Below are 13,661 nucleotides of genomic sequence, written 5' to 3'. Positions count from 1 at the left end.
ATAACAATAACATTATGATTAGTTGAAATGATATTATCCAATGTAACATTTTGTGACATGTATGTTCACAATCTATAGCAATTATGATCATATACTGCAGAACATTTAAGAATCCTTTAGAAGCCATTACAACAGTGTATGAACATGTGTTAGAATGGTGCAAATTACACTTTATTGAAAGGTATAGGTTCAGTCAGACTATCTAATTCAGCAATCTAATTTAAATCTGTATATCCACATTTGTATTTTGACTATCAGTGGGTCAAAAAGTTTAGGGTTTGTTGCAAGTAAGATTTTTAATAATATTTTTACAAATAGCTATACTGGTTTTTGGAAGCAAATTGCACATCAGTAGTTTTCAAGATAAACAATTTTAAAGAATTCAAGCCATTATAACTTGTCAAGGGCAGTAAGCATACATATGAAATTTACCCCAGCAATTTATTACCTTTAGAGTGTTCCCAGCACATGTATATAACTGCTTGTTCAGTTTCCTGCCAGATGAGATAGAAAATCTGATGAGTTGGATGAGCAAAGTATATTGCTAGTGCTCAGAAAGGGAAGGAGAGTTGTGGGGTGGGAAGAGGGTTAGAGACAGACTTCAAAATGAAGGGGACTATGTCCAGACCTGAGGTTACAGGGTCGCACTGGCTCCTTAGTGGCTGAAATGCAGCAGAATCAACATAGAAAATGTTTGGCCAGGCCATCCACTAGTGTATTTTCTTCAAGCCAGGTCCTTACTAAGGCCAGAAATCACCACATCACCTAGAAAGGAAGATTTTAAAACTAGCCTCAAGTAACTTGAGTAATGCTGAGGATTAAAACCAATAGTATGGTAGTATAGCTACACACTGGTGGTGTTACTTTGATTGTGCCTGTTGTGCAATTTAGATTGGTTTTGTAAAATATATTGATCTGCATTTTGTGATGTTATGTTTATTCTACAGTACCAGATGGAGTTGACTACTGGATGGACTCCACACTATATGAAATATTTATTTCACCTAATGTGGCTGGAGTATTTAAGCAATTGTTTTTCATCATTACTAATAAGTTCCAACTAAGACATGTTGATTATGATTACATTGATGACATCACATTCCATCTCTATCCATCTGATAATCCATACTTTTACTTTGGAAACGGAGATACTACTCACGTAGCATTTCACGATTACTATGATTTGTATCTACCTGATACTATAGAAGCTTGTTATCTATCATCAGCAACATCTGATCCTATTCCACTGGATGATTATGAGTTACAAGTAACAGTTAGTACTGAAGGAACTGAGTTACTGAGACATGATATAATAATTCATGTTGTAAGTTCAGAGCCACCTTTTCCTTCATCTCCAGGTAATGATCAATACCTTTCTATAATATCAGTTGGTGATGTAATAGTTATCTAATCAAAAATATCATGAACTTTGATCTCTTGTAGTTACATACTAATTAATTTATAATTAAATAAATAAGTAACTTACTGTAGTTAAGTAATTAATTTTTGTAACATACTCAGGCCACTAGCACAGGTTGCTAGTGGACCCTCAGCATGGACTAATATTGTTTTCATGAATGTGTAACCACTGTATCTGTATGTAGTTGTACCCATGCTGAAAAGCCTTATAAATAAAAATAAAAAATAAAAACAGCCAAGCTGTAGGTCTTGGCACAAAATTCATCTGAATTGTCGTTATTAAAATTTTTACCATTAACCTACCATCACAGCCATTTCTTGGCCGCCACCTTGGATTTCACATCTTCTTTCACCATGGCCTTTTTGGAGGCCGCACCTTTTTTTACAGCTTGGCTGTTTTTGATTAGATATCACTTCTTTTTGTATTTGTATACTGCAAAGCCGGCCAATGGCTGGCTTTGGGGTTTTTTAACCCATGTGTTTTTTCTTTACCACAGGAAGAAGAAAAGAACTTAAAGAAGATTTTTAATACTTCAATTATTTTTGATTTTATTAGTAATTATACAAATTATATACATATATTTATTACATGCCCTTATTCCCCATAGGATATTATTTTGCAGCTGATCTCTCTACTGGGTGACTTGAAATGTAGCTGAACTATCTATAAGGTGACCTCTTCTAGCTGATCTCTCTACAGGGTGATTTGTTTCTAGATGAACTCTCTACAGGTGATTTGTTTGCAGCTAAACTCTCTACAAGGTGACTTCTTCTAGCTGAACTCTCTACAGGATGATCTTTTTGTAGCTGAACTCTCTACAGGGTGATTTGTTTGCAGCTGAACTCTCTACATGATGGTTTCTTTGTAACTGAACACTCTACAAGGTGACTTCTTCTAGCTGATCTTTCTACAGGGTACTTTCTTTGTAGATGAACTCTCTATATGATGGTTTCTTTGTAGCTGAACTCTCTACAAGGTGACTTCTTCTAGCTGAACTCTCTACAGGGTGATCTTTTTGTAGCTGAACTCTCTACAGGGTGATTTGTTTGCAGCTGAACTCTTTACATGATGGTTTCTTTGTAGCTGAACTCTCTACAAGGTGACCTCTTCTAGCTGAACTCTCTACAGGGTGATTTCTTTGTAGCTGAACTCTATATGATGGTTTCTTTGTAGCTGAACTCTCTACAAGGTGACTTCTTCTAGCTGATCCCTCTACAGGGGGATTTGTTTGTAGCTGAACTCTCAACAAGTGATTTATTTGCAGCTGACCTCTTTATGTGGCGGTTTCTTTGTAGCTGAACTCACTATAAGATGACCTCTTCTAGGTGATCTCTCTCCAGGGTGATGTGTTTCTAGCTGAACTCTCTACTGGTGATTTGTTGCAGTTAAACTCTCTACATAGTGGTTTCTTTGTAGCTGAACTCTTTACAAGGTGACTTCTTCTAGCTGAACTCTCTACAAGGTGATTTCTTTCGTGTAGCTGAACTCTCTACATGATGGTTTCTTTGTAGCTGAACTCTCTATAAGGCGACCTCTTCTAGCTGATCCTTCTACAGGGCGATTTGTTTGTAGTTGAATTCTCTACATGGTGATTTGTTTGAGGCTGAACTCTCTACATGGCGGTTTCTTTGTAGCTGAACTCTCTACAAGGTAACTTCTTCTAGCTGATCCCTCTACAGGGCAATTTGTTTGTAGTTGAATTCTCTACACGGTGATTTGTTTGAGGCTGAACTCTCTACATGGCGGTTTCTTTGTAGCTGAACTCTCTACAAGGTGACCTCTTCTAGCTGATCTCTCTACAGGGTGATTTGTTTCTAGCTGAACTCTCTACAGGATATTTGTTTGCAGCTAAACTCTCTACATGGTGATTTCGTTGTAGCTGAACTCTCTACACGATGGTTTCTTTGTAGCTGAACTCTCTGCAAGGTGATTTCTTCTAGCTGAACTCTCTACAGAGTAATTTGTTTGCAGCTTAACTCTCAGAGTCTACATGATGGTTTCTTTGTAGCTGAACTCTCTACAAGGTGACTTCTTCTAGCTGAACTCTCTACAGTGTGATTTGTTTGCAGCTGAACTCTCTACATGATGGTTTCTTTGTAGCTGAACTCTCTACAAGGTGACCTCTTCTAGCTGATCTCTCTACAGGGTGATTTGTTTCTAGCTGTGTGAACTCTCTACAGGCGATATGTTTGCAGCTGAACTGTCTACATGGTGGTTTCTTTGTACCTGAACTCTCTACAAGGTGACTTGTTTCTAGCTGATTCCTCTACAAGGTGACTTCCTCGAGCTGATCTCTTTACAGGTTGATTCGTTTGTAGCTGAACTCTCTACAGGGCGATTTGTTTGCAGCTGAACTCTCTACAGGGTGATTTGTTTGTAGCTGAACCCTCTACAGGATGGTTTCTTTTGTTACTGAACTTTCTACAAGGCAACTTTTTCTACCTGATCTCTCTACAAGGTGACTTCCTCTAGCTGATCTCTCTATAGGGTGACTTGTATCTAGCTGAACTATCTACAGGATGATCTGTTCATAGTTGAACTCTCTACAGGTTATTTGTTTGTAGCTGAAACCTCTTGTTTCAAACTGATCTCACTGTAGCATAACTTCTTTGTAGCTTAACGCTCTACAGAGTGATTTTTTTTTGTAGCTGAACTGTATATAGGGTGATTTGTTTGTACCTGAACTTTCTACAGGGTGATTTGTTTATAGCTGAATGCTCTGCAGGGTGATTTGTTTGTAGTTGATCTCTCTACAGGGTTTCTTTGCAGCTGAGTTCTCTACAGGGTGACTTCTTCTAGCTGAACTCTCTCTTGTTTCTAGCTGATCTCTGTACGAGTAACTTGTTTGTATAGCTGAACTCTTTACAGAGTAGTATTTTGGTTGCTGAACTCTCTACACGGTGACTTGTTTGTAGCAAAATTCTTTACAGAGTGACTTGGTGGTAGCTGAATTCTCTACAGAGTGACTTATTTGTAGCTGAATTCTCTACAGAGTGACTTACTTGTAGCTGAATACTGTATAAACTATAAAGTGACTTGTCTGTAGCTGAACTCTCTTCAGGGTTACTTGTTTGCAGGTGATCTCTATAGGGTAACTTGTTTGTATAGATGAACTCTTTACAGGATAGTTTCTTTGTAGCTGAACTCTCTCCACAGTGACTTGTTTGTAGCTGAATTCTCTAGAGAGTGTAGCCGAACTCTCTACAGGGTGCATGACTTGTTTATAGCTGAACTCTCTTCAGTGTGACTTGCAATGTTATGAATCACTACAGCGATATATTTGTAGCTGAACTCTCTATAGGGTGACTTGCTTCTTGCTGAACTGTCTATAAGATTAACTGTTTGCAGCTGAACTCCCTACAGAATATGGTAACAGAATTCTATAATGGAGTAAATAAATTAGCTGAATGCTCTATTAGGGTGACTGTTCTATTAGAGTATCTCGATCTCGCATTTGCTACACGGAGTTGGCTTTCGAATCATAACTCAGTGGTTTGTAATCCAATTCTTCTATACTACTGCAAGGACTTTCAATGAAGATTATTCCAGCTATACACCGATTTTCAGCTCATTGCTCTAAGCGGTTTGCCTAGTAGGCGTGAAAACTAATACTTTTTTATTCCTAAAAATCGATCGCGTAATTGTGACACAGGTTGGGTTTTGTGTCATATCTCCGTGGTCTTTATCTCGATTCCTTTCAAACCACCAAAAGGCACTCCTACGATGGTTACTCCATCTACATAGCAATTTTCAACTCATTCCATGAAGCGGTTTACCCTGTAGGCGTGACAACAAATCGATCTTGTTTTTCGCGAATAATCGGTCATAACTCCTGAATCATTCACCGGATTTGCACCAAATTTGATGCTAGGATTCGCCTTTGTACTCCCCTTCTGTGTGCCCAATTTCAAGGCGATCGGAGTACGCAGTTGCGTTTTATAGCAATTTTTGCAAGTGTGCGAAAAGACGAAGAAGAAGAAAAAAAAAACGAAGAAAAAAAACGAAACTTTGGCCACTCGTATCTCGGAAATGGCTTGTTTGATTTCCTTCAAATATGGAATGTAGACTCCCCTAGCTGGCGGGCAACTCTGCATCAAATTTGGTTCCAATCGGATGAGGTATCACCGAGATACAAATGTGTGAAAATGACGTTTTCTTTCTTCCTGTCAATATACTCACGGTGTGGCGCGCCGGCTTCTTGGGCCGCACGACACACTATCGTGTGTCTTAATACCACAACTGTAAAGGATTTGTTATTACACACTTTAACTGCAGTCTGGAGGGTGCATATATTAGTGAATCATAGTACAAGTGATATATCATACAGTACAATAGTAACTGTATAGTAGGGACCACAAAGGAGTAGACGTGGCGCCCAAAATAACATCACCTAAAAATCAGCCTCAATTTTCCCAGACGACCATGAGGCACTATTAGTTAGGTAAAACTCGACCCAAAACACTTTCAACAAGTTGCTATGGAATTTTAAAAGTTTTTTTATTCAACGGAAGTTTCTAGTGACTGCCTGACTGACTGATGCCTTCAGACAAGTGTAACTCAATAGCGGCTAAGGCTACGGGCTTGATTTTTCACTGTTAGACGTTGCTTCGGCCCGAAAGGTGCCTACCACAGTACGTACAATGCATTCTTCATGGACTTACCAGTCTCCTCCTTTGTGTACCATTCCTCTTTGCTGACAACGAAAGATGTCGATTTGGTGGTAGCATGTGGTGGCTTCCCTTCGAAATGGAAATCATCCGTATTTTTCTTAGTGGCTATCATGATTGCAGAGGTGCTTTTCAAACAGTTCTTGATTCATACAGCTGTGTAATGGGTTGAACATAACCGACAGTGAAGCGTAATGGATACTTCACTTTTCAGACGATAATTAATATAATTGGGGCGCTCGGAATTATATCTTTCTTTTGGTATGTATGGATTGTAGAGGTGCTTTCCGAACAGTTCTTGATTCGAAATGCTGTTCAACAGGCAGAGAGGATTATAACTAGTCTTCGTTGATCTGACAGATCAAACTCAAAGTTAGGCATGCGTTGATTATGCCGGCATAATTTTTGGCATAATAGGGGATAAAAAGCATAAAGCATAATGCTGGCATAATGGAGCATAATTAGGGGCATAATGGGTGAATTTCTGCCATGATATTTATGACTTCTGCTATAATAGTCACAACGTCAAGGGAAAACCTGTTTTAGATGGTGAAATGATTCCTGACTACGAGTAGAATAATGCACTACTACAAGTTTACACCTCTAGACTAAATGAATGCTTTTCATTGTGGGTTTCAGTTTTATAGGACACATGCAGCCACGTGCCAACTAGCACTAAGGTATGACAAAGCAGTTTAGCTGAGCTTCAATCATTGAATTTGGTATTATATAAAATGTATTATTGTGTGATTTGAATAAAATGTGACATGATGATTATAATTTATATTGGAAGCTCGATTGAAAGACGCTCTGATGATAATATTTTCATAGTTAATTATCTATGATATTTTTAAGGTTAGTGTTGAGTCAGATAGCTAGTGAATGTCTGGACATTGAAAATAGTGAAGTCTCTGCAGGTCTGGAGTGAGACTGGAAGTATTTCAAAAAGATCGACGTTCTCTAATAGAACAGTCAAACAGTCTAATAGAACAGTCATTACATGCAACAGTGAGAATGAGAACCATTTAAGTGTTTATCCCCAGTAGGCTAATATGTTTTTGGCATGGTGCTGCAAATGCAAGTTACATAATATACTAAGCATGCAGTTGCTGTCCTTTGAATACCAACTGCTACAACTCAGAAGATCAATCAGAAACAATGCAAAATATTTCATTACTGCAAAGATATAGACAATAAAATGTGTATAGCTTCTGAGGGACTATAGACATGCCCCCAGACCCCCTGCTCTAATATTCCTATGAACTCTGGAGCACATGATGCTTCTCCATTTACATTGTATCACATGAAGAACGTTCCTGTACAAAGAAAAAACACAAAATATAAACATAATGCTTTTCTGAAAAGCATAAAAACAAGCATAATAGGCAGAAAATTGGGGAAATGCCAAAAAGCATAATAAGCAAATTTTGGAGCATAATAGACTCAAGCCTAGTCAAAGTTGATCTGACATGATCTGACATTGTATGGCAATGCTTAGCAACATACGTAAGCGTGCCAAGTTGAGGCATACCCCCAGAAAAATATTTAGATTTTCCAAGCTTGGATGTGGGTATTTTGATACCCAAAACTCCTTCAGCAGCCATGCATTGTTAAATTGTTAAATCACATACATAATAAATCTGTATTAGTAACATTATGATGATTTGATATGAAATTATTTGATGTGATATTTTGACATGTATCTATATCAGTATGGTTTTAACTGCAGGACATTTAAAACTCCTTTAGAAGTCACTGAAACAGTGTGTAAGTATGTGGTAGAATGGTGCAGATTTTGCTTCATTGAAAGGTGCAGGTTCGATTCCCCAAGACAGGCAACTTTTCTTTCCTGCTTTTTTGAACCTTTTAGGTACACCTTTTTAATAGCTGTGCGACTGCTCTATTAGAGTTGCTGACTGTTCTATTAGAGTATATCGATCTTTTTTAGTGGAAATCAGTCACCATCCCTGACTGGCTCATTAGGTAATTGGGCAGTCTTCGAGCTAATTGGTCAGTAAATGTCCGATGGCCGACCGTTATAATCCACTCTGGTAACAGGTTGAACATACCTGACAATGAAGCGTAATGGATACTTCAATTTTAAGACAATAATTGATATAGCTGGGGTGTGCGGCACCATTTCACATGCGGTATGCGTGGGTTCACCATTCATAATAAAATTATTTACAGAAAAAAGTTAACAAGCAAGTACATGAAAAAATTTGGAATTTTCAACCAGAGTAGGGACCACAGCACATCATAAAAAGTACTGAAACAAGTTGGAGTAGTCCATGATATTAAATGTGACCCAGTCTGAGAAAAACGATCTTATTGCCCATGTCAGCAGATTCAATTTTTCACCCAGGACACAAAGCTACACGAATAAACTATCTAATTCCACAATCAAAATCAGCTAGACTTGAGTGGTCTGGTTTTGCTGGCTGCTTTTCCCAAGCCCAGTGGCGATCCATATGTGCGGTGTGGGGCCTTAATGGAGTTCTGGTCAGCCTGAGGATGACTGTATGTGGCTGTACAGCTCTGTGGTGTTGAATAAGTACCTCTACTGTGAATTTCATTTTAGCCAATGTTGATACCTCAATGGCCCAAAACTTGGCCTAATTCATACCTACGCCTTCCTTTTCAATTTTTGAACACCATCTTGCCCGTCTTCCAGGCCCCCTGCCTCCCACCCATTTTGCAGCTCGCCTGATACAGTCAACCTCAGTTTAAAAACTATCCAAAATGGTGGGAAACTTAGTTGTTGGCTACTTGCACAGTGGATGCTGTGGAAGGTAAGGAATTGGTGTAAAACGTATGAAAATTTGGTACACATAGCTTCAACCATTGGTGAGCTACGACACACTAGATACTTAAAACCGGCGTTTCTCAATACTTTTAAATAGGCAATAAGCCCAGTTTTGCCAGACTGGGTCACAAATCACAGTAAAACAATATAAGAAGTGTTATACCCTACTGTGCTCTCAAGATACCGTAACGGAAATGCACAGTAGGGATATAACACTTCTTGTTGTTTTACGGTGATTTAATATCAAGGGCTACTCCAATTTGTTTCGGTCCTTTTTATGAATGTGCTATGGTCCCTACTCTAGTTGAAAATTCCAATTTTTTTCGTGTACTTGCTTATATACAGCCAAACTGTGAAAATATGATGTGGCCTTAGTGGGTAAAACGGTTGTGAAATCAAAGGTGGTGGCCAAGAAATGGCTGCAGTGATGGTAAGAATGCACACAGCAGCCAAGAAATGGCTATTAATAAATTTTAGAATGCACACAGCCATTATTAAGATTTACATCATTGCAGCCATTTCTTGGCCACCACCTTTGATTTCACAACTTTTTTCACCCAGGCAGGGGCAGATCTAGGATTTATAAAAGGGGGGGCTAACTCAAGGTACTAATCTCTTGGGTAGAGGTGTGCGAAGCACACTTCCCAGCATGTGAAGCATGCTGGAACTAGGGGGCTCTGGGGGCATGCCCCCCCCAGGAAAAATTTGAAAAATAGATGCTAAAATACTGCAATTTGGAGACATTTCCACATAAAATTCATACCTGTAGATATTTTATATACTGCCTTTAGATTATAGGTATGGCTCTCTGAAGCATTTTGCTAATGGAAAAGTTTGGGTAGGTACAGACAACCAAGTACATGATGCACCCCTCTCACAATTGCACAACACTGAATAGGTGCATGTTAGAATAAGAATGTTGAAAGTGGAAAATTTTGAAATTTGAACAATACAAGATTGAATCTGAGAGCATTTTCAATGGAAATTGTGTACCTGAATTAAGTATTGCCATACATATTAACTACACAAGTAGATGAATGAAGCCCTTTAAACAGACCAATGCACTTCATTGTATGTATAGGTGCAGGCAGATTTGGCATAACAGAACCAACTACATGTTTCCAGTGAATGTTCTATTAGAGTAGTTAGCTGACTGCTCTATTAGAGTATCTAGTTCTTGTACACCTACAATGCTGATCCAGGTCCTTGTTGCATAAACTTTAGCATAAATCCACTAATAATACCTTGGAAAGATGTTTATAAAGTGGTTTTATGAGTATTTGTATTATTAGTGATCATATAATTATGCTAAGACAAAATTTCATTATAATGTTCAGCATATTGATCAAGTAAAGCCTAAATATGAAGAGGAGGCTTGAGCCCCCAAAGCCCCCACCCTGGATCCGCCCCTGCCAGGCATTAACGTTTTTCACAGCTTGACTGTTTTGTAAGGGTTTTACTTCTTTTTGTACTTTATTAGACCCCAAAACCAGTCTACGACAGACTTTGGGGTTTGTTTTACTCACATTTCTTCTTTTTCATACAGACACAATGATGATTATTGAAGACAGACTTATAAATGTATTGTATTTGCATGCTTTACTTCAATATTTGGTAATATTATTGTAATACTCTAATAGAGTGCACATCTTTTGAGGACTTCTAATAAAACGTATACAGAATGTTCTAGAACTTCCTTTGGTAGATCTATATTGCATGCTTTACTTCAATATTTGGTAATATTATTGTACTACTCCAAAAGAATACACATTTTTTGAGGACTTCTAATAGAATGTACATAAAATGTTCAAATTGTAAGCATTTATTTACAAGTAGAAATTTAAACTAAAATTTTCATATACAAAGCAGAAATTAAATGAGGTGATCAACTAAAATAGCAGTGGTTAAGGATTTGGGTGTCATGTATTAAGGTTCCTGGTTCAAGGTGTTTTTTTTACATTCTTGTGCACCTTTTACCTTGTGGTGACTGCACTATTAGAGTATCTCTATCCCGCAATTTTACACTTGTTTGATTTTTGTTTTATAACTGTAACTCTGTTGCTTTTCAAGGCACTGCTATGATGATCAGCCTATGTATACACTGATTTTCAATTTATTCCCATGCTCAGTTTACCCTGTAGCCACGACAGAATTAGGGATAATGGAGTTTTGGTTTTCTTGCTCTACACAATCACTCACCCAAAAAACAACCTCTGTTTTCAAAACAGGATAAGCATAACCAAGCCCCAAAATTCCTTCAGAGCGACCCCAAATCTTTCCAACAAGTTTCAGTGGACTTTCCTATAGAGTTGTTTTAGCGCGTGATCCAGGTTACATAATCCACGCATCCGCCATTTTGATTCAAACACAGGTGAATCAATTGAATCAGTACATTTGAAAGACATGTAGAATCATGGCATCTAAGTATGCTGAAGGCTTGGAGAAGGATCTATAGAGAGAATCTTGTTCATAACTTGGAATTGATCCGTTTTCCCAGCAAAGGAGAGCCTTTCATCTTGCACATGACTTGGAGTCCCACCCACCAGTGAAAACGGGTGAAACACTGTGTTCTTGTGTCATATCTTGTTCTTAAGACTAGTTTAATACTATGGCACAGTTTAAAACCAGGAAAAGCTTAGAGGTACAGAGACAATTAGTGTGGTTGGATCAAAGATTTAAGCACAAGAATGACTTAGATGTAACAAAATTGTGTCCGCATAGGTTCATCATTCCCAGCAATGACTGAAATGAGCAACCATAGGCTTTGCAAGCAGGCCAGGGTGAAACTGGTGCCCATGTTGCATTGCTGATTGAGGCGGGAACTACAGTGTGATAGCATGCGATACTTCAAACTATAGACCCATATCAATTGCTTGAGCTTTAAAATCCATCCCAAAGGAAATTCTAAATGGTACTGACTGAACTGCAGAAAGCTTGATATATAGCAGAATCCCTTAATATAAGGAAAAAAAGCATTAGTTGCTTATTTGTTTAATTGTTGCATTATCATTGTTGTTTGTTTAATCAACCACATTACAATACAACAAATTGATATTAAATTGTCTGTATACTTCATTCAAATGGCACAACAGAGGCACAAATATTTGAAAAGCATGCACTTTGCAGTCAAATAATGGAATGTCTTCACCGAGATAGTGAATGGATATGGTGTTCCAAAGTATGGGGTCCTATAACATGATCAATGTGAATTCTCATTTATTTGCCTATTCGTCTGGTTTCTTCCACTTCCATGGCAGATAGCTGCATGAGTCCTGGAATGTTCATTGAAGCAAGACAATCAGCAACGTATCAGCAAATACTGTATTACTAGGGAGCAGAGTCTTTACAGCCTGTTACACTACAGGTCGTTCTGGATGAGATTGCTTCTGTTCGATCCAGATCGATTTTTTAGCATCGTTTATACTACGAAGGCCAAACCCGCTCCAATCACCAAACAACTTAAACCCACAATCGTAATTTTCATCGAAGTAGAGATTGTTGATGGAGTTAAAGGATTTGTGTGCTCTGTTATCGTAAGGTTAGTAGGCACGATAAAGTTTTCAGTGTTGGCGACAACCGCACAATTCTATGGAGTTAGTTAATTGTTCATTCGCACGCGTACCTATTTGTTTATGCGTCCTTTTGTTGTTCTTGAGGCTGTCCTTCTGTATCGTCCCCTAAATACTTCACTGTTGCTTCATTTCATCTTTACAGTCGCCATTTTAGCTGTAGTTCTCCGTATCTTTATCCCGCTTAGTAGAGCCAAATCGAACTGCAGGTTCGAAACTGTTCATACTGGGTGAGTAGAGTGAACTAGTTCGAACCAGACCCACATCCTTAGCAGGTCCATTTCAGAGCGGTTTGACACGGTTCAGTTCGATATGGTACGCGTTTACACTGACTTGGAAATTGCTCTGATTCGAGTTAGTTCGAACTAGATGGCTAGTATAAATGGGCTGTTAGTATACCACACTTACATGACCACTCAAGCTTCCATAATAAAAGGGACAGTCCGTTGTGCCAATTTGTATTTTTGTAGCATTTGTATATTCATAGTTAGACCACATTGACACTCATGATTGCAGGTTAGATGGGCATTCAATAAAACCTTTGAAACAAACAGTAACGATTCCTAACATGTAGCATTGCTTTCTTATTCTGGCCAATATTTATCAGGTTTTGAAGTCTGAGATCCATCTGAATTAACCACTGTGACAATATCTTTCATACTGTAGCTTTAGAAACATTAAATTTGCATGCCAAATCTTGATTAAATCTCAATGAATAATTGTTTCATACTGTTGGTTTTTTCGTTGTATCTTCGTGGTGTTTATCTTTGATTTCTTTCTAACCACAAAAGGTTTGAGGTTCAATAGTTAACCTATTCACCCACCGATATTCATCTTCTTCCCATAAGTGGTTTACCTTGTAGCAGGGCCAGAGGAGGGAAAATTGAGTTGGTCAGACCATTGTATATGTTGAAATTGCTACTATACGTGGTACTGCAAATGAGAGAGGAGTTGCTGCACAGTGTGTGAAGCACACTCTGTGAAGTGCAAAGCACAAGCATTCAAGGGGGGGTTGGGGGCATGCCCCCAAAGGAAATTTTTGAAAATTGGACACTCACATATACAATTTTAGTGATATTTCACTGGTAGCTAGCTAACTAAATATGCTCAAGCCTATCTGTTGCTGATTTTCTATACTATGTAGATAAGATAGATAGGTAATTGTAGACCTGACATACAGAGGACACAGCATGAAACTT

At 38.3% G+C, this 13,661-nt stretch overlaps 1 protein-coding gene across 1 annotated transcript in view; it reads left to right on the top strand.

The window, feature by feature from the left end:
* The window catches only part of LOC136262033 (adhesion G-protein coupled receptor V1-like), a 180,945-nt gene that overhangs the window by 108,437 nt on the left and 58,847 nt on the right, over window positions 1–13,661 (top strand). The window contains exon 15 of the mRNA XM_066056162.1: window positions 948–1,358. Coding sequence (XP_065912234.1) covers window positions 948–1,358 — 411 coding nt within the window. The remainder of the gene's footprint in view (window positions 1–947; window positions 1,359–13,661) is intronic.

The sequence above is a fragment of the Dysidea avara genome, chromosome 7, assembly GCF_963678975.1.
Source record: "Dysidea avara chromosome 7, odDysAvar1.4, whole genome shotgun sequence".
NCBI classification, from domain to species: domain Eukaryota; kingdom Metazoa; phylum Porifera; class Demospongiae; order Dictyoceratida; family Dysideidae; genus Dysidea; species Dysidea avara.
The sequence above is the reverse complement of the archived record's forward strand: the minus strand, read 5'-3'. Positions and strand labels throughout refer to the sequence as shown.